This window comes from Oryza sativa, chromosome 3, assembly GCF_034140825.1.
Source record: "Oryza sativa Japonica Group chromosome 3, ASM3414082v1".
Lineage (NCBI taxonomy): Eukaryota > Viridiplantae > Streptophyta > Magnoliopsida > Poales > Poaceae > Oryza > Oryza sativa.
In genome coordinates, this window is record NC_089037.1 from 12,199,782 (window position 1) to 12,218,953 (window position 19,172).

The 19,172-nt window shown below is 44.0% G+C and overlaps 2 protein-coding genes across 4 annotated transcripts; one reads left to right on the forward strand and one right to left on the reverse strand.

The window, feature by feature from the left end:
• The first annotated feature begins 1,080 nt into the window (after positions 1-1,080).
• On the forward strand, positions 1,081-5,929 carry LOC4332728 (2,3-bisphosphoglycerate-independent phosphoglycerate mutase). The gene is made up of 9 exons (XM_015773854.3): positions 1,081-1,377; positions 1,470-1,597; positions 3,092-3,242; positions 3,350-3,553; positions 4,045-4,469; positions 4,562-4,754; positions 4,901-4,996; positions 5,132-5,287; positions 5,389-5,929. The coding sequence occupies exons 1-9, from the start codon at positions 1,219-1,221 to the stop codon at positions 5,551-5,553; spliced, it is 1,677 nt and encodes a 558-aa protein (XP_015629340.1). The 5' UTR covers positions 1,081-1,218; the 3' UTR covers positions 5,554-5,929.
• A 578-nt stretch (positions 5,930-6,507) lies between these two features.
• Positions 6,508-12,950, reverse strand: LOC4332729 (COP1-interacting protein 7). Of its 3 annotated transcripts, XR_010740056.1 has the most exons (12): positions 12,780-12,950; positions 11,967-12,145; positions 11,515-11,700; positions 11,326-11,437; positions 11,193-11,226; positions 10,562-10,596; positions 10,435-10,469; positions 10,201-10,353; positions 8,069-9,908; positions 7,462-7,977; positions 7,019-7,099; positions 6,508-6,922 (listed from the first exon to the last, which is right to left on the reverse strand). XR_010740056.1 is itself a non-coding variant. In XM_015776179.3 (11 exons), the coding sequence occupies exons 2-11, from the start codon at positions 12,035-12,037 to the stop codon at positions 6,855-6,857; spliced, it is 3,222 nt and encodes a 1,073-aa protein (XP_015631665.1). In that variant the 5' UTR covers positions 12,038-12,145; positions 12,780-12,950; the 3' UTR covers positions 6,508-6,854. The 3 variants fall into 3 exon arrangements, 2 of the variants coding, with proteins under 2 accessions (XP_015631665.1, XP_015631664.1); XM_015776179.3 differs by having other exon boundaries at positions 7,462-9,908; XM_015776178.3 differs by having other exon boundaries at positions 7,462-9,908; positions 11,172-11,226.
• Between the last annotated feature and the right edge of the window lie 6,222 nt (positions 12,951-19,172).

The window sequence follows — 19,172 nt, forward strand, 5'->3', positions numbered from 1 at the left end:
CGAAATGCCGATGATATTCTATAGTGGCGAGTGCGCCTGCAGACTACACTCGATATACCGTGGGAACTACGGAAAGCGGCACACACCGGGACTACACTCGATATGCACACAAGTCGCAGACCACCCCCCCCCCCCCCCCCCCAATACACAGTTTGCATGTGGAGTTCTGCAGTGTGGCGTCAGGGTGGCATGGCAGAAAACGCAGATGGCTGGCACGGAACTTGGCAAACAGGATGGAGAGACGGCACCGTCGTGATTCCACCTGTTTTTGGAACGCCACCCTCGGTTTCATGAGAGATCCGCGAGCCACAGATTGATTGATCAGATCAGCCGTGTCGGTGTCGGCTGGGAATCCGGCAACCCGAGCGGTCGGTGGCGGCGCTCCCCGCGCGGCTCGCCGAGAGCTCCGTGTGCGCCCGCAGCCCCGCACTACCAAAATTTGCCTCATCATGCCACAACTCAAATTAGCCAAAGTTTAACTTAGTTAGACATTCGTTTGTTTGGTGCCACACTTTTGATAAGATTCCTTCACCGTGATGTGGGTCCCACATATCATTGGCACATAAAAGTGTGGCAAGTTTACTCTACTATGGCTAAAGTGTGGCTTTAATTTTGTTGGCCACATGTTAGACATGTTAGCTAAATAAAGTATAGCAAGTTTTGATAATGTGAGTATGCCAACTAAACAACCTATACGACTACGACCGGCGCGGTGTGTCGGCCCGGCTCTCTTGATGGAAACGGGTGGGCCATCTCGGCGAACGACTCACTTTGTGTCGGCAGATCAGCGGGTTCGTCGGCCCGGGTTCTTTATGCCCTTTGGGCCTCTCTCGCACATGACGCGGCCTCGTGTTGTGAAAACTCAGCCCGATAGGACGGATTATAGGCCTCCAATCGGCGGGATTCTTTCTTTCTTAAGATGAAAATTTATAGAGGCAGGTTCACGAACGTATACATGGATGATTATCGGGGTCACACGACATGTGTCCGCGTCACACTGTCACGTAAGCTCACAAGAAAGAACTAAACAACGAGAAGTGCCTCTTAACACTTGGACATCTCTCCAGCTGCCTCGTCGCGCCCGGACACTTCCAGTTGCAGCATAAAAAGAAGCCAGACATCCTCCTCTTCCTAACTTCAGCTTGGCTCGCGGCGGGACGCCACCAGAGAAGAGGAACAACGTCGAGGCAGACGAACAACGTTTTTTTTTTCTTCTCGATGGCGGAGACGAGGCGGTGGGAGCTGGCGGCTCACCGGAGGCTGGAGAAGGGGAAGGTGGTGGGCGTGGTGGTGCTGGACGGCTGGGGCGAGGCGGCGCCGGATACCTTCAACTGCATCCACGTCGCCGACACCCCAACCCTCGACGCCCTCAAGAAGGTAGTAACAACGCTAACAAGACGTTTGTTTGATGCTTCCCATGATGATCAGCTGAGAGCGAGACTTGTGTGTGTGTTTTCTGGCGCGTGCAGGGTGGTCCGGAGAGGTGGAGGGTGATCAAGGCTCACGGGACGGCGGTGGGGCTGCCTACGGACGACGACATGGGCAACAGTGAGGTTGGCCACAACGCGCTTGGAGCAGGCCAGATATATGCCCAGGGGTAATACTAGTTTTAGGGCCCCTTTGAATTGGAGGAAAAACATATAAAAATTTTAGAGGATTTTAATTCTATAGGAAATATAGAATTTCCTATGAAGCCCTTTGAAACAAAGGATTGAATCATATCCAATCCTTTGAAATTCCTATGGAATGGACAATCTTATAGAGATTTTGGAGAAAATTTAGCAAGAGCTTCAATCTTTTGGTAACTTTCCTTTGAGTCTATCTCTCTCATCCAATTCCTGCGTTTTTCCTGCGGTTCAATCAAACGGTCATTCCTGTGTTTTTCCTGCGTTTTGCAATCCTCTGTTTTCCACTTACATTTCTATCAAAATCCTACGTTTTTCCTATTCCTACGTTTTTTTTCAATCCTGCGATTCAAAGGGGCCCTTTACTGTACTAGTATAGTAGCATAGCAGCAATCTCTGCTTGATTTCTGGTTTTCTGCATGTACCTGCAATTCTGTTACTCTGCATATTACTCCCTCGATGCTAAAATATAAGCGATTTTAGATAAATAGAACATATTCTAATATTATGAATCTAGATAGTAGAGTCCGTTCAGATTCATAGTATTAGGATATGTTCCATGCATCCATAAAAAATACCTTATATTTGGAACGGAGGGAGTAGTATATACACCAGAAAAATGCATGTTGGGTTGTTCAGGCTAACTAGATACTCCCTCTATCCTATAATAATTTCATTTTTCGTGCTTTCCGTTTGTACTAAAATAATAAGTTCATTATTTAGCGATCACGGAGTTTATAAAATTAGGGGATAAATATATTAGGAGTAGATGAAGTAGAAAATAATTGCATTGAGATTTGATAAAGTAAGAGTATTATAGTTTATTTTTGTTTTTTTATTGATATATGTGCGATAGATGAAAAATGAAAGACGGATGAAGTAGAACGTAATTTACTTTTCAACCTGCTGTAAATATCTTCTGAAGTAAGGCTTGTTCATTTAAGATGGTTAATGTCTCTAATTCTCTAGGTGCACATTCACACCCTCCAGTGACAGTATGTAGTAATGCAGCCCAGTTGCACAGGGACCTAGCTGTTGAATGCTGAATCTTAACTCTTTTATTATGAATAATTTTATCTCACTACTCTTCTTCCTGGACAAGTCTCTCTGTTTTAAAATATAAGATGTATTAGACTTTTACAGGGTCTCCAATATTATACTTTGACCGTTTATGTAAAAATATGTATATTTTGACCATTGATTTCTTTCATAATTTGTTATCAATAACTATGAAATTAATATCAGATGGAAATATTTGAAATATGAATCTAATGTCAAAATTTTCAATGTTGAATTTCCGAATCACAAGGAGTCTTATATTTTAGAACAGAGGAGTACTATCATGCGTGAGTATGACCAGCTTTAATCACCTTAACCTGATTGTTCCAAAAACTACGGTAGCATGGATGAGTGTTGCATGCACATCTCAAATGCCAAGTTACTGATCAGTTGCTGACAATGCGCAGTGCAAAACTGGTAGATATGGCGCTAGCCTCTGGAAAGATATACGAGGGGGAAGGTTTTAAGTACATCCAACAGTCCTTCGAGAACGGTACTTTGCACCTCATTGGCTTGCTCAGCGATGGAGGAGTACATTCAAGGATTGATCAGCTGCAGGTTGATATAATTAAATTTCAAACTTCATCCGTCGATCAGTTGTAGTTGAGTAGTAGTACAACTATCTCAGTTTCTCTTGTTAATGTTCTTTTGGTGGGCTCTTGCAGCTGCTTCTAAAAGGAGCCAGTGAGCATGGAGCGAAAAGGATACGGGTTCATATACTTACAGATGGCCGTGATGTGTTGGACGGTAGCAGTGTCAAGTTTGTGGAATTGATTGAGAATGACCTTGCTAAATTACGGGATAAGGGTGTGGATGCAAGAATTGCATCTGGTGGTGGCAGGATGTATGTCACGATGGACCGTTATGAGGTATTTTCTCCGTTTCATATTATAAATCGTTTTGACTATTTTATAAATCAAACTTCTTTAACTTTAACCAAATTTATAGAGAAATATAACAATATTTTTAACATAAAATAAAGAAACTATCAAAATATATTCAATGTTGGATCTAATAGTTTACACAAAAAAATGTTGGATCTAAAATAACTAATTTAGTGCTATAAATATTACTATATTTTTCTATAAGCTTGGTCAAATTTCAAGAGATTTGACTTTAAAAAAGTCAAAACAACTTATAATATGATAACGGAGGGAGTATGTGTCAAGCATTTGAATTCAGAGTTCAGTTACTACTCCGGGAACTCATTATATCTTACCACTTATGTTGCATATGCTAGCTGCATTTCTTAACATAAGAGGTTGTCCGAAGCTAGCTGCTCAATACTTGCCTTTTGTAATGTCATGGCACAATTTTCTCTGCGCCAAAAATATGATTGAAATTTTCACTGGTTCTGCAGAATGACTGGCAAGTTGTGAAGCGTGGTTGGGATGCACAGGTTCTCGGTGAAGCGCCACATAAGTTTCAAAACGCCCTTGAAGCTGTGAAGAAGCTCAGGGAGGATCCAAAGGCCAATGACCAGTATTTACCGCCATTTGTTATAGTTGACGAAAGAGGAAGACCGATTGGCCCTATAATGGATGGGGATGCTGTTGTGACATTTAATTTCAGAGCAGACCGGATGGTCATGCTTGCAAAGGCACTAGAATACGAGAGTTTTGACAAATTTGATCGTGTCAGGTTCCCCAAGATTCGCTATGCCGGTATGCTTCAGTACGACGGTGAGCTAAAACTTCCGAGCCATTTTCTTGTTGCTCCCCCAGAGATAGAGAGAACGTCTGGCGAATACTTAGCGCGCAATGGCATACGCACATATGCTTGCAGGTACAATACTGTTCATTATCTTGTCGAAAGTGTTTGCTCTGAGTGTTGGTACTTGAGCATGCAGCTTCATATCTTGTCATTCTAATTTTCAGTGAGACAGTCAAATTTGGTCACGTCACTTTTTTCTGGAATGGAAACCGGTCTGGCTACTTCCACCCAAACCTGGAAAAATACGAAGAAATTCCAAGTGACATTGGTATCCCCTTCAATGAACAGCCAAAAATGAAGGCCGTGGAAATTGCGAAGAAGACAAGGGATGCCATCCTGAGTCGCAAATTTGATCAGGTATTTAACAAATAAATTCCTTCAGAAGAACGAACAAAGAGCTCATAGGCCATGCATCGGGTAGACTTCAGATAGATAGGGCGTGATAATTGTTACTAGCAGCTAATCCACTTAATAGGCCTAATGTTATTTTGGTCATTTGTTAGGTAAGGGTAAACATCGCAAATGGAGATATGGTTGGTCACACAGGCGACATTGAAGCTACTATCGTTGGGTGCAAGGCAGCTGATGAAGCTGTTAAGGTGATCATGTCTGCAGTGCTCTCTCTCTTTTCAGTCTTTTAACAATTGATAGGCCACCAATTCACCATTCAGTCTTGTATGCATGATTTTCACTGTTTGAAAATACTCATGGTGGACCGGAATTCTCTTATTCAGATTGTTCTCGATGCGATAGAACAAGTAGGTGGCATTTTCGTGGTCACCGCAGACCATGGCAATGCGGAGGACATGGTGAAAAGAGATAAATCTGGCAAACCGCTTCGCGACAAGGATGGAAATGTCCAGCCCCTCACCTCACACACTTTGAATCCAGTAGGCTCACTTCCAGATCTGCTTTGCTTTGCAATACACCGTGTTAACAATATTAGGATGCAGTTGCTGTTTAGGACCTCACTTTCTGAAACCATCTGCAGGTTCCCATCGCCATTGGAGGCCCTGGGCTTCAACCAGGGGTAAGATTTCGGTCAGATCTCCCCAGTGCCGGCCTTGCCAACGTTGCGGCAACAGTCATGAATCTTCATGGCTTCGAGGCCCCAGATCACTATGAGCCTACGCTGATCGAAGTTGTCGACAAATGATGACTAATTTGACTACGGAGTACTAGTGAATAGTAGTGACTGGTGATATACTGATATCTGCTCCTCTTCGCCACGACGAGATTGTTTCTCTCTGTAGTTCCCACGTGTTTTGAGACTTGGAGAAAGATGCACAGCTTCTCCGTTTCTGGAAGGGCTGCAGACAAACCAATGAATTCGCTTTCCAGTTTTGCTGGTGGTTGCGTTGCGTAGCAGGATGATTCCTGGCAGCAAATAAATGCTATGCGTGTGGTAAATAAACGCTGCTACTATGCTGTATTTTTTGACAATCTGTTCCTCTCAGGACTTGCACTTTAGTACTGGGCAAAGTCTTTGATGATGGTCTATGGGCCCCGGTAAAATTTTTCAACTTGTCACATTGAATGTTGGATACATGCATAGAGTATTAAATATAGGAAAAAAAAACTAATTACACAGGTTACGTGTAAATTACGAGACGATTTTTTTAAGCCTAATTGCTCTATGATCTAACAATGTAGTGCTACAATAAAACATTTACTAATGATGAATTAATTAAGCTTAATAAATTCATCTCACAGTTGAAATCTGTAATTTGTTTAGTTATTAGTTTATGTTTAATACTTTAAATGTGTTTTATTATTAGTCTATGTTTAATATTTTAAATGCGTTTTGTTATTAGTTTATGTTTAATACTTTAAATATACATACATCCGATATGACAAGCCACAACTTTTTATCCTGGATCTAAACACACCCTATGTTTATGTTTAACAGCTGGTGAGGCGATGATGTCCTACAAATAGCTAGTAAACGACTATTCTATCCATGTGATCTTATGCAAAGAACAAATCTTATACGTCTAGTTTTTGTTATCCCAAAGTGGTTTTCAGATTTCCACGCTATATTTTCCCCCTAAAAGCTGGTGTCGTTGCAACATTGCATTTGCACACAGGCTCATTGAACAGTTACACGACGTCAGATCAAGTTCGGGCATCGCAATCGGCTGTGAGCACCTCAGGCTCACGCTATGCACTTTACATTAGCACCAGTTTCCCTAACATCGACCGGATCCAAATAAGCTTGCAGTTCCAGCAACTGTTAAAAAGTGAAAAGATGTACAAGAAAGGTGAGAGGTTGAGTATGACATTAGACGCAGAGACTATATCAAATTGCAGAAAACCCAGAACCAAACACAACAAGCTGGCTCCGTCCGAACAATCAATCAATCTCAAACCATCTCTTTTTTTTTACATCAGTTGACCTCCAAACTGGAAGGGATCGACTATCCAATTATCCATGTATCTCCTGGAGAACATGGCATGCTATCTGAGCTTCGACTCGTTTGATCTGCTGCTCCGGAAGTTTGATAGGGAGAAGAACGACCTTGACGCTGGAAGTACAAGGTAGCAAAGATGTATTAGAGATGGCTGCAGTTTATTATAATCATAATGCAAGTGATGACGATACTATGTTTGCAAGAACTAACATTTAGTTGATGGGGCAGCTCCAGGCCTATCCCGTAACCTGTCTGAATTCGTTGAGTTGAAGCTGCCGGTGGTTGATTGAGCTGGGGAAGAATAAGCATAGTTGAAATAGAAAGGAAATAAATATAAACACAATGTGAGCAAGCATGAAAGATAATCTGCTCTTCCATTTCAGAAGCATCCCATAAATCTTCGCTGCAGACAAGTTCTTTTAAAAAAGGTGCTTGGTACTCTTGTGAAACAATAATGTTGTGACCTCAGTTACTTCACTTAAGTGTGTATAAACATGTGGGAATTGGAAATGCATTTCTACCTACTGTCATCATGCGCTGTTAAATGGTGAAATCAGAGCAGCTCAAAAACTAAAGCTTGTACTCTATATTCAGATTTCTCCTATAGCTATACTGGCTGCAGAAAAAATGCCCTCTCATGGTAGAAAATGTACCTGATAAGATGCTGTTAGTCTTGGGGCCATCAAATGTTCTCCTGCTCGAATTTACACCTTCATTACCACCTCGTGGTTCTTCAAGTTCATCTTCTCCTTCAGAAACAACAGATGGGCTCGCCCAACCATTACTGTTGCTGTCTCCTTTATTTTTACGCGCAAACTTTAGAAGCCTCTTTAATCCCTTTGGAGAATCTTTATGAAAAACTATTGCAGGTGGGTTTTCAGCATTTCCCCACTCAATAATTTCCGGCTCATTGCTATCTGCTTGCAGCATTTGTGACAATGAGTGACGGATTCTAGGGCTTGAAGATGGCAAGGGCTCAATTGATGGTGAGGTGACATCCTCAGGCACTACATTTTCACCCACATCAGTAACTTCTTCATGCTCTACCTCTACCCAGGCAGCTGATGAGATGCCCATGTCCTCTTCAGGAGGTGGTTGAACCTCAGTGTGAGGTTCAACCTGTTCACTGGAGTCCATTTCTGTTGTAGCTAAACTTGGGGCCGAATTTTCTGTTTTTTCAATATTTAAGTCATTATCGAGCGAAATTTCTAAATTTTCATCAACATCATGTGCTGGTTGAGCAAGATCAGCCTCCAATACCTTAGTAGTTTTTGGCTGGGTTGTCACAGCAGAGTGCTCCTTATCTTCAGCTTGGGTAATATTTCCAATGTCATTGGAAGAGTCATCAAGTTGTGGCATCTTACTCTTCACAGCATCAGTACCAGCACTTTGACTAATCCCAGTAGCTTTCTTTGATGGTTTTGATTCTAGCGGTACAACACTGCTCTTCTTTGCAACCTTGTTATACAAGTTTGGCCTAGTTGCTGCACTTGATTTTTCATCTGAAATAGGTGTACTTTTAGCTAGCCTGCTTGTCTTTGTTGCTGTTTTAGTCTTCTTTTCTTCAATTCCCTTAATTGCTGGCTTTGAAGCAGCAACTGTTTCCTTTTTGTTCTTCACCGGTTGAGCACTTCTTTCCACCTTTGAAGTTGGTTGAGAAGATGAGGGTGCTACTGGAGTCCTTCTCCGACTAGTTGCTGTCGGTGCTGAAACTGTCCCAGGAGAGCTTTTAGTTTTCTGTGCAGTAGTTGCTTTAGTCAAAGATCCACCTGACCATGAACTGCGGGTCACAGGTGCAGGTGATGGTTTGGGTGAGCTCTTTCTGGCAGGCGCTTTTGGGGTCAATTCTTTTGGTAGGACCGGAGGTGATGAATTTCTCCGTGCCCTTTGTGGAACTGGAGAATTGCGTTTCTCAGCTGCAGTGCCAGTTTTGGGGGTAATTGCTGCCTTCTTCTGCCCAACTGTTTCCTTCAAGGGCCTAGTGCTTGCCTCCTTTGCTGGCCGCCTTCCACCTTTATCGGTTCGAACTTTCGAGTCTCGCTTCTCTTTATGCTGACCTTGCAGTCCACCTTTCTTCTCATTTGTGGAAGTGATGCCAGTAGTGGTGACATTAGCACTCGAAAACTTTCCAGGCATGACTTGCATCATTTTCATTAACATCTGATTAAGCTCAGCTTCCTTCTGGCGGTTCCACTCAGCAGAGGCCATTGCCCGATCACTGTTTTCCTCTTGCCCTGACTTTGTCTGCTCAGCAGAAATTTCAGTATGGGATGAAACCGCTGTCTCTGTTTCTGGCATTGCAACACCTTGCATATTAGTGTGAAAACCTTCAACAGAAGGCGTAACAACAGTGTTAGAAGCTGAAGCTGAACCTGGCTCAGCCTGTGTTTCAGCTCCATCCTTCTCTGAATCGGATCCTGTATTGTTGGATTTACTTTGGGATGTGGAATCTATGGTTTTTTCTTCTGAATTATTGTTCAAGGAATCACCCATTCCTGCACTCCACCTTCTTAGTACTGACTTTGTAGCAAACAAGCCAGCTTTCTTATTTTGCGAATCCGGATTCTGATCCTTCTGCTTGCTTTCGAAGAGATTTATTGCATCCTGCACACTCATCCTTCTTACATTATTGTCAGATTTCCTTGAAGGCTGGTCAGTTTCACCATTGCAACTGCCACTTTCATCATCTTTATCCAAAGGAATTCTTTGACTAGGGGGGAAATAGCTGAGACTCTTGATGGCAATCGCTGTTGACCTACGAGATCCTGATCTACCAATTTGAACCCTTCGCATTGGAGAAGCAGATCTCCTAGGTGAAGCAGACCTCATGAGTGGCCGGCTTCTTTCAACGACAGCCTCATCTTCAGCACTGGACTCAGAAGAATCATCACTTTCAGTTGAGCTTTCACGCTCAATTTGAGCAAGCTTTGCTGGGGAAACATTGTTGGTAATAGGCCTCTGGATAATGGTATGAGAGCTGATATTACGAGTATGAAGTGCATTTTCTCCCTTGTCATCTTTCTCGGCAGGGAAAGACTGCTGTTGGGAGACCTCAGAGGGTTGGCAGTCTGGGATCAACAGTAGGCACCGCATCAACCAGCTAACAAACAAGAAAAACAGCAGTTAATTCTTGATACATGAATTAAAAGAAACAATACATAATTTCAGTGATGAGGATGTAACATACAGTCTTAAAAAAGCACGTTATTTCCAAGTGATCAGGTAGGTCAGTTTTCTTCCAAATAATGACAGAATTATAAATAAGTGGACTTATCGATGAATATAGGATAGTTATTTGACCTACTAAGTAACACTTTTTGGCATTTACACTTATTTTTAGTAGAAAAAACAGTGGCCTTGAACCCTGCATGCACAATGCTCATGGACCATACCTGAACTCTGATGCACCGAAGTGCTGAACAAATGAGGATAAATCAGATACATCTCTAGTTGACATATTGGAAACGACTGCTCTATTCAACAACGCAAAGATCTCCTCTTTCAGTACAGTCAACCTCAAATCCAGAGCTCGAAGCAATTCATTCCTAGCATAGTAATCATATAGATCGTCAGCTAAAAGAAGGGCAAGATAAAGTAGCAAAAAAAAAAAGAAGAAAAAGGTTTACTTTGTTGCTTCAGATGAGTTTGGGCCAACATTTCCCTGAAAGGTATTTTAAGAATGAAATGTAAGACTTAAAATAATACAAAACCATAAAGCTGGTTCAGATCTTGCAGAAATGAAAAGCAGTTCACCTGTTGTTCTACGCCAATGGTACCAAAGACACCTCCTGCAAAGATGATTAAATATTGCAATAAAGTGAGCATAAAATTTTAAGGGCCATTGAAGCTTGATACAATAATTAGAGAATTCAACTAAAATTCCCCTACTCAAACAAATAGCTTCTAACAGAAAATCCTCTGCCCTTGTTAAGAGACTTCCTAAAGGAAGGTATGCTTTATCAACATACTACAATAAATTAACACTTTTGAGTACTTGTTGAGGACCTTGAGGCATACATGGTTACTTTAGATTGCAAATGTACCGACAACAAATTAACAGAATCTTATAGAAGGATGGATTATTCTCAGATTTTTTTGCTGACAACTATTGCTGTTAACTACAAGCAAAATAATCATTGATAATCTCAACTAGAGAACAATTAATCTACTCTAAGGGTCAGCAAAAGATAATCTCAACTAGGAATACTACCATTGCTAGTAAAAGTCTGAACGATCAAGCCAAACTGGTACTAAAATGGTAAATGCAATCTAGCATAGATTGTAGTATGTTGAGTCTAGGTGCACATGTGCATTTAAAGGTTGTAAGGACATTCAAGTAAGACAGAGCAGAGCAATGGATGACCAAATATTTCTTTCAATGTACCGGATAAAGCACCACCCATAGGATTTCGTTGTTCCTACAAAAGATAAATGCTCATTATAATGGCATCTACGTTGAAATGTTCAGGTCGTCGTGACTAAAAACTATGGGTATTTTACGGGAAGAGTTGTGATACCTTAGAATAGAGAGATTGATGAAACTTTCTAGTTTCCTCCAGTTGTGAGATTTCATGTAAAATTCCATTTGCAGATTTTGAGGCATCTGGTGAATTTATGGTATTCAGGAACCTGTAAGGGGGATCCAATTATGTCATGGTCTCTGCAAGGAGAAACATAAAAACTAGAAAAATGTTGATTGCAGATACCGTGCTATGGTGGATTTTGTGAACCAGGAAGATCCTTTTGCATTCCCAGACAACGACAGCTTAAAAGTGCCAGCTGTTGAACACGATTGGAACTTCCTAGCATCTTCCAAGTGCAGGACTAATTGATCAAAAGGACCAGATGCAATCAATTCTGTATTCCCTTTACTGCAAGCAATTGCCTCGTATCTGTAGAAAAAAATATTTGAGAGAGCTGCAGGGTGAGGTTCATATTTTCATTAAAGGAAATTGTGAATCACAAAAGACTTGAGCAATCATCAGCACATCATGTACAAAATTCCCATTTCAAACCTAACGCAGAAAGGAAAACGGAAAGTCCATTATAGAGGAGAGGAATAAAATGCATCGTATGTAAATTTGTTGAGCCCAATTCTTGGAGAAACAGATAGGAACATTAAACAGCTATAGCCAAAAAATATCTTAGCAAGAATCACCTGTTCTGGGCTGAGGATACTTGGAAGACTGCAGAATCAAGCTCCACATTGCTAGCAACCGCCCCCTCCATGTTGCTTACAAGTTACAACCCTGACAACGGACTAATTGCTCAAATATCAATCACTTCCTAGACTACAACTTCCCACCATAAAAGCAGTTCCTCGTCCACTTCAAAACCCTGCAAACAACGGTACGAACGTCACTCACCCTCAAAAACAAAACGGAGTCCCAAAGAAGAAAAGGCTAATGCCAAAAAACACAGATAATAATGCCCCCAAAATTCTTGACTCAGATTCGATTATCAAACATCATGGGCAGAGCATAACCAAAATCCACAATGCTCAGCAGCTACTCGGAACTTATGCATCCACCAATTTTTGCGGTCCGCGCACAGATCAGAGAAACAGAAAACCAAACGGTAGTCTAAACAGAATTTTAGTGCCAATCACTTCAGATCTTTCACCTCGGCTTGTCAAAACCCAAGCACTCTCCTCATTGACTGGACCGTCCCGTTTCGAGCTGATCGGAAGTTCAGAAATCAGAACCACGGCAACTCCCGGATCCAAACCCCAAATCCGAACTATCAAAATCGAAATAAAAAAAAAATCCACAGCACACCAAGAGATTCAGGTCCAGGCCCAGCCCCCCACGATTCGCGTGCACCGAAGCGACAGGGGCAAGATCCAGAGGCGACAGCGCCCGCTCGCCCGACCCCTCACGCTTCGAGCCGAAGCAAGCCCCCCCCCCCCCCCCCCGGGCGGAAACCACGACACTGAGAAAGAGAGAGAGCTCAGGAACCGAATGTGGCTCACCGGATCGAGCGGCGGCGGCCTCCGCTCCCCGCCGGCGCCCCTCCGCCGGCTGGATCGAGGACTTCAAAAACGAACCCAAAAATCTGTGCCTCTCTCTCTCTCTCTCTCTCTCTCTCTCGAGCGAAGGAGGTTGCTGCAGCGAGGCGAGTGGAGCGTGATGGAAATGGACGCGGAGGAAAAGGGACAGGTGGGGGACGCGGGGTTTAAATGGCGGAGCGCGACGCGGGGATAACGACACCGTGGTTCCGAGGTATTTACGTGCCCTGCCACTGGTGAAGTGGTGAAGTGGAGCCGAGTTTTGAATGCGGTGGGGAGGACGAGGTGAGACGAGAGACGGACGGACGAGGCGTCTGTGCGTGTGCGGGCGTCGGTCGGTGGGGTGGCCGATCCATCGGCACAACCAGAAGAATTCCAGAGAGGAATTGGTTAGGTGCTAGCCTGCTAGGGCTTTCATGTGCAGATGGTACCGCTTTATCTACGTGGCGACTACAATATGGTACTGTTTCTTTTTTAATTGCCATAATAAAAAGTCTGAGCTACCATCTCAAGTTTTCGACAGTGAATTATCCTCTCTAATTTTTTTAAAAAAATAGACACTCGCTGCATCCCTAAGGTTGTGTTCTTCTTATGAAGTTGGAACTAATCCCTCGCGCACACAAAACGAAATGACTTAAGTACATGATTAATTAAGTATTAGCTTTTTTTTAAAAATAAACTAATATGTTTTTTTAAATAACTTTTTGTATAACTCTTTTTACAGAAAACGTACTCGTTTAGCGATTCGGAAAGCGTATGCGCAAAAAATGAGGGAGCAGAGGTTGGGAAAGGTGTAAGAAAAACATTGCCTAAATATTGTTTGGCCAGATTCACCTAAGCTAGTACACGTGGCATCAAATGTGTCAATCCAATGATAAAAGAATAAAATAAAAACTCATAGGCCCACATGTCATATCTCTCAACAATGCCCTCCCCTATCCTCCCTTCTTAACGCTCATGCTCCCCTCACAGAGGGCACTTGAGGCGATAGCCGGCGACGAAGCTCAAACTCTGCTCTCCTAATCTCTTCTCTCTACGCCGGCCATTGCTGGAGCTATCAACACAGTGGCGAACACCATAGCTCAGACAGCCATCGTTTTCTCGAGCTTGGTAGGGTGGAAGAGATTCATAGACGTGCAGCTCGAGGTGGGGGTGGACTGACGTGGACCTCGAGATGGTGACGAATAGACGCTAAGCTCAAGGCTTTCCCGTTCTCCAAGCTCCGTCACGAGAAGATGTAGAGGCAACCATGGATGGTGAGCACCATGAGTTGCTGCTCAGCTCCATGGTCTCAGCTGTCGTACCTCCGCAGGTTTTGTCTCTGTTGCACAGCTTGAGGAGTTTGTCTTCTCTTTGGCTCGTCCACTCCAGATATATATCCCAAGCCATAACCTATCGTCCGCTGGTGTCTCCTACTTCTCATTATCACCTCGACCGAAGATAGAGTGGTGGTGGTTGAGCCATGCCTTGCCGGTGTTGTCCGCTAAGGTCAAGCCCATGAAAGAGGTGATATGTACTGCTAGGTGGATGCCATAGATTTTAAAAATACCTTTTGTTGTATGGATTACCATGTAGGAGAAATATCCGCTCCAGAATGTATTAAGATGCCATTATTTCTATTTGAAGAGTTTGGTGTGTGAAACGTTTGATATAACGTCACTAATTTCGTCTCCGGAATCTCCTGATCCATGGCCGCTGGAACGGAAATAACCAATTCGTCATCTCAACCCAAGGACCGCACGCCATGCACGATTGCACATATATCCTCGGTCCTTTCTCCCCACTGTCGTCTCTCGCCTCATTTAGAGCAAGTTTAATAATATAGCCAACCATAGCTCTAAAAATTGAAACATCATTTGTAACCAACCTAATAGCACACTTATACAATAGTTAGTTGTAGATATGCACTGCATAATTAATATCTAATTCATATATATCTTGGAGTCCATGCTACAACTGGCTACTAATCTTTAGTTCGTTTCTTTCTCTCTCTTCTCATCTCTCCTTCATATGATGTGGCAACTTTTATAACTCGCTTATATTTTTTTTACTCACTTAGAGCATCTCCAATAGACTACCCAAAATAGACTCTCCAAATACCCATATAGCCAGCTAGCCAATTGATTTGGTCAGTCAAACTCATTGTTCACTCCAACAGCCTCACCATCTAAACTCCCTATTTCGAGCCTATGACATTGAAACCCATATGTCAGCCTCTATTATCCCTCCTTCCTCTTTCTTCCCCTCTTCCTCTAGATTTTCTCCCCCCTCCTCCTCTTCCTCAACAGTGGCGAATGGAAACGACGACGGTTACCGTAGTGGATGGGGATGGTGGCGGCGGCGAATAGCAAGGCGGCGGAGGCCGCGCGAATCCACGCCGCGCCGCCCAAATCCGGTGGGGACGGCGGATCCTCCTCCCGAATCTATGCTGCGCCGCCCGAATCCACATCGCGCCGGTGGGGACGGAGGCAACGGAGGTCGGCCGCCGCCAGATCCAGACGACGGCAACGGCAACCACGGGGACAACTGGCGATGGTGCAGACGAAGGTGACAGCGGCTAGCGACCTCGACAACGATGGTGGCGCTCTGGCATGGGTTCAAGACACTCGCTGTCGTGCTCTCCGCCGCCGGCTCCCCAACAACCCCGCCACGGCCCCCTCCTCGCCGGCGGCGGCGGCCCAGCGCTCGTGGTCGAGGAGCTCCGCCGCACCATCCTGGAGATGCAGGCGGCGCACGGAAGCCGGTGCTAGCGGTGGTGCACGGCGCTGCATCGGCGGCGGCGTCGAGGTCTTGGCCGCCTGCGCCATCCGGGCCAAAGGAGGGGGGTGGGAGGCCAGTGATTTTCTGGCTGGCCAAATTAGGCTAGTGGAGGAGGGGTTTTGGCCAGCCGGATGACTTAGCCATCCAATTGGAAAGACTGTTGGAGCATATTTTTAGACTATAATAGCTAAAATTTAGCTTGAAGAGTGAGATGGAGAGACTGTTGAAGATGCTCTTACTTCCGTCGCTACCCCAGCTACTAGTCGCGTAAATATATAGTACTCCGTAGTCCATTGGCAATTAGGCACACGGCTGTGGACTTCTGTAGATGCCGCGGCTCGGACATGTCGCTCACGAAATCCTCAACGAAAAATTGTAAATCCCGTCGGCCCGCGCGGGCTCCAAGTATCGATGACGCATATCTGAGGCTCCGTCGATGACGAATCGGCTTGCCTAAACGGAAACCAATGCAACCGGTAAAGTCAACACCGCAAAGGACGCATGCAACGCCAGGTAGTACTATAGTAGCATAGACTGGTGGGTCCCTGTAGCTACAGTGGTCATACGCTCGTAACCCGTATACGCGCAGTGGTCATACTAATTTGACCTTTTTTTTACTGTCTGCGCTCCGTAATGCGATGCGGCCATATACGTGCAGTTGTGCAAGGTCGGTTGCATCTCTCTCGACGGGTCCTGCCATCCTGGAAAATACTCGGACAATATTTAAATCAAATCTTGGGAATATAAATCATGAATAAAGTTAGGTTTTGAAGATCGTGTCGCTGTTCTAAACGACTTTCTTTACGAGTATGGAGGGAGTACTTCCTTCGGTCGTAAATTTTGAGTGCTTAGCATAAGATTCGATAAACTCTTTATACTTTAACCATCAGTAGCATTTAGTTTCAAAAATCGTATGTATGGATATTTTAATATAAAATCAAAATTTTGAAAGCTTTACCCAATCTTGTTCCAAATATTAAATATTTTTTTAAGTGAATTGCACTTTAAGCCATTTTTATTGTCAAAATTTTTACTTTGGACGACCACCCTAAACTGATCTTTTTTATTTTTAGACCGGGTGAGTTTGCTATTTTAGTTTGGACCGTGCAAGTTGTTTAGGCTAATCTAAACTGTAATAGTGCAAGAATTACTCGATTAAAAGTAAAATAATTGATTTAGGGCAAATCCAAAGTAAACCTTTAACAACAGAAGATGACCCATATTACGATTCTCTCACTCTATCTCTATCTCTTTTACTTTAGAGAGTACTAGTTCCTTAGTAGTAATAAATAGGAATATCGATTTTTTGAAGATAATGATAGGAATATCAATTATAGTTATATTTTTTAAGTGAATTGCACTTTAAGCCATTTTTATTGTCAAAATTTTTACTTTGGACGACCACCCTAAACTGATCTTTTTTATTTTTAGACCGGGTGATTTTGCTATTTTAGTTTGGACCGTGCAAGTTGTTTAGGCTAATCTAAACTGTAATAGTGCAAGAATTACTCGATTAAAAGTAAAATAATTGATTTAGGGCAAATCCAAAGTAAACCTTTAACAACAGAAGATGACCCATATTACGATTCTCTCACTCTATCTCTTTTACTTTAGAGAGTACTAGTTCCTTAGTAGTAATAAATAGGAATATCGATTTTTTGAAGATAATGATAGGAATATCAATTATAGTTTTGGGCTAAGGTAATTTAGTTTTTCCCCGCAATAAAACATGATTATTTTTTTTAAAAAAAGGTTTTAACTGCTAGTAGTATTATCGTATCATTCCAACGACACTATGAAAACATGGTAGTTTCGTTCAATTCTATATCCCAGTACAATTTATAAAAATAAATAGCAACTATAAACACTGCTTGTAAAGTAGCATCAGGATCTAGAATAATAGTGGGCTATAACTCTGTAAGCTAACTATAAACTTATGTGAAAAAAAGTTAAAAAAAAGAGGAGTATTAGCTCTCATGTGAGAGCTAGTTATACAATTACTTCAAAATACTTACATTAAATTTACATGAGATAAAGAGAAATGAGAGAAAAAATAGAGCAACCTTATGATTAATCTTTTTTAACGACTCGCACCAAATAATACAAGGTTCGTATCGATAGAGTATGAAGAAATTACCAGGAAAAACGAAAAAAAGTATATCACCACTCACGCACCAACAGCACCAACGCACAAACCCGGGAGAATGCTACCACTAGATCGACCGCTGTTAAGCGTGACCGGCCGTGGCTAGGTCAACAAAGGAGCCACAACCAAGATCGTCCAAAACCCAACCCTTAAAAAAAAACCACTCTATCTACATCTTTGGGATTGAGGAAGAGAGGGTGAGAGAGAAGAATGAAACCGCTCTCCCCCTAGGCCCTTCAATGTGCCAACTCTGACGCAGAGGACACTGCTGCACCGCGGTGCCGCTCTCCCCCTAGGCTCTTGCTAGGACACCGACACAATAGGACATGAATATAGAGCTAGCTTGCACTAGTTGTTTGGGAGGTTTCGGCAAGGGAGCTGCCTAGACGACGTCTCTAGGGAGAGAAGCGATGAAAGCACCGCCACCACCGTCCGTTGAGTTCTCAAAGAGAACCCAGACTGGGTTTTCACCCTGCAGCCGCACTAGAGGGGATGAGACGGCACGACAACGCCCTTAAGACGGGGAGTGACACTCGAAACACCACCATTAATTGCCGGCCTGGCCAAAGCTGAGCTATGTTTTCACCGGCCGCCCGCCACCTGCCTATCCACACTTGACACACCATTGCTCTACCGCCATCTAACCTCCGTTGGCGTGTGGGCACCGTTGCACCCGCGCGCACCACCGGCCAGTCTCCGCATGACATCACCCTCGTTGCGTTGTGATGGCATTTGGCCATGCCTGCCGCTGACGCTGCCGATCACGCCTCCTCGCACCACGTTGGCCTTCACTGTCACCGGCCAGCGGCCGTGTCTCCTCGTGCCGCTCCGGACTCCGCCACCGCCGGCCGCGCCTCCTCGCACGCGCCGTGCCGGCGTTCGCCACCGTTGTCGCAGTTGCCCCTTCCCTGCCGACGTTTGGCCTCCTCCTCCACTGGCCACAACCGTTGCGTCACCCCATGCCTCAGCCTCACCGGGTTGTGCCGCCGTCGGAATCACCCACTCTCGATTTGGCCGTGGGTGGAGGGGGGCAAATCCGTCCCGCCGACCACTCCGGCCGCCGCCTCCCGCCCGACTTGCGCCGCTCCGCCTCCCACACTGAGGAGCTCCACCGCCGGCTCGTTTTCCCCGCTGCCGCCTTCCCGGTTGGCTGCACGGTTTTCGGTGGTGACTAGGCAGCCAGAGGGGGTGAGGAAGGTGGCGACGCCGGGGCGGCTAGGGTTTCGCCCCTGAGCCGCCCACGTGAGAACGACACGGGAGCTTCTTGATAAAAAAAAGTTTTTTGGATTCTGCCATGGTTAACCTATTATATATATGTTATGGTTAACTATAGTATTATAGACTTGCTAATAGAAGCAATGGAAGTCGGAACCACGTCACCCCCCAGTGTTGGAGAAACGTTAACGTTGGGGGGGGGGGGGGGGGGGGCACTACTAGTATGTCTCTTTGCC

Bases quoted from the DNA above. Each gene is read 5' to 3' on its own strand.
- LOC4332729 (XM_015776178.3), bottom strand. From the start codon at position 12,037: ATGGAGGGGGCGGTTGCTAGCAATGTGGAGCTTGATTCTGCAGTCTTC. The intron at 9,909-10,200 runs GTATGGTCCATG...CTTGTTTGTTAG, and splicing joins TTCGGTGCATCAGAGTTCAG to CTGGTTGATGCGGTGCCTAC. The intron at 6,923-7,018 runs GTTAGTTCTTGC...TTGTACTTCCAG, and splicing joins AGCTGCCCCATCAACTAAAT to CGTCAAGGTCGTTCTTCTCC.
- LOC4332728 (XM_015773854.3), top strand. From the start codon at position 1,219: ATGGCGGAGACGAGGCGGTGGGAGCTGGCGGCTCACCGGAGGCTGGAG. The intron at 3,243-3,349 runs GTTGATATAATT...GGGCTCTTGCAG, and splicing joins CAAGGATTGATCAGCTGCAG to CTGCTTCTAAAAGGAGCCAG. The intron at 4,755-4,900 runs GTATTTAACAAA...GTCATTTGTTAG, and splicing joins TGAGTCGCAAATTTGATCAG to GTAAGGGTAAACATCGCAAA.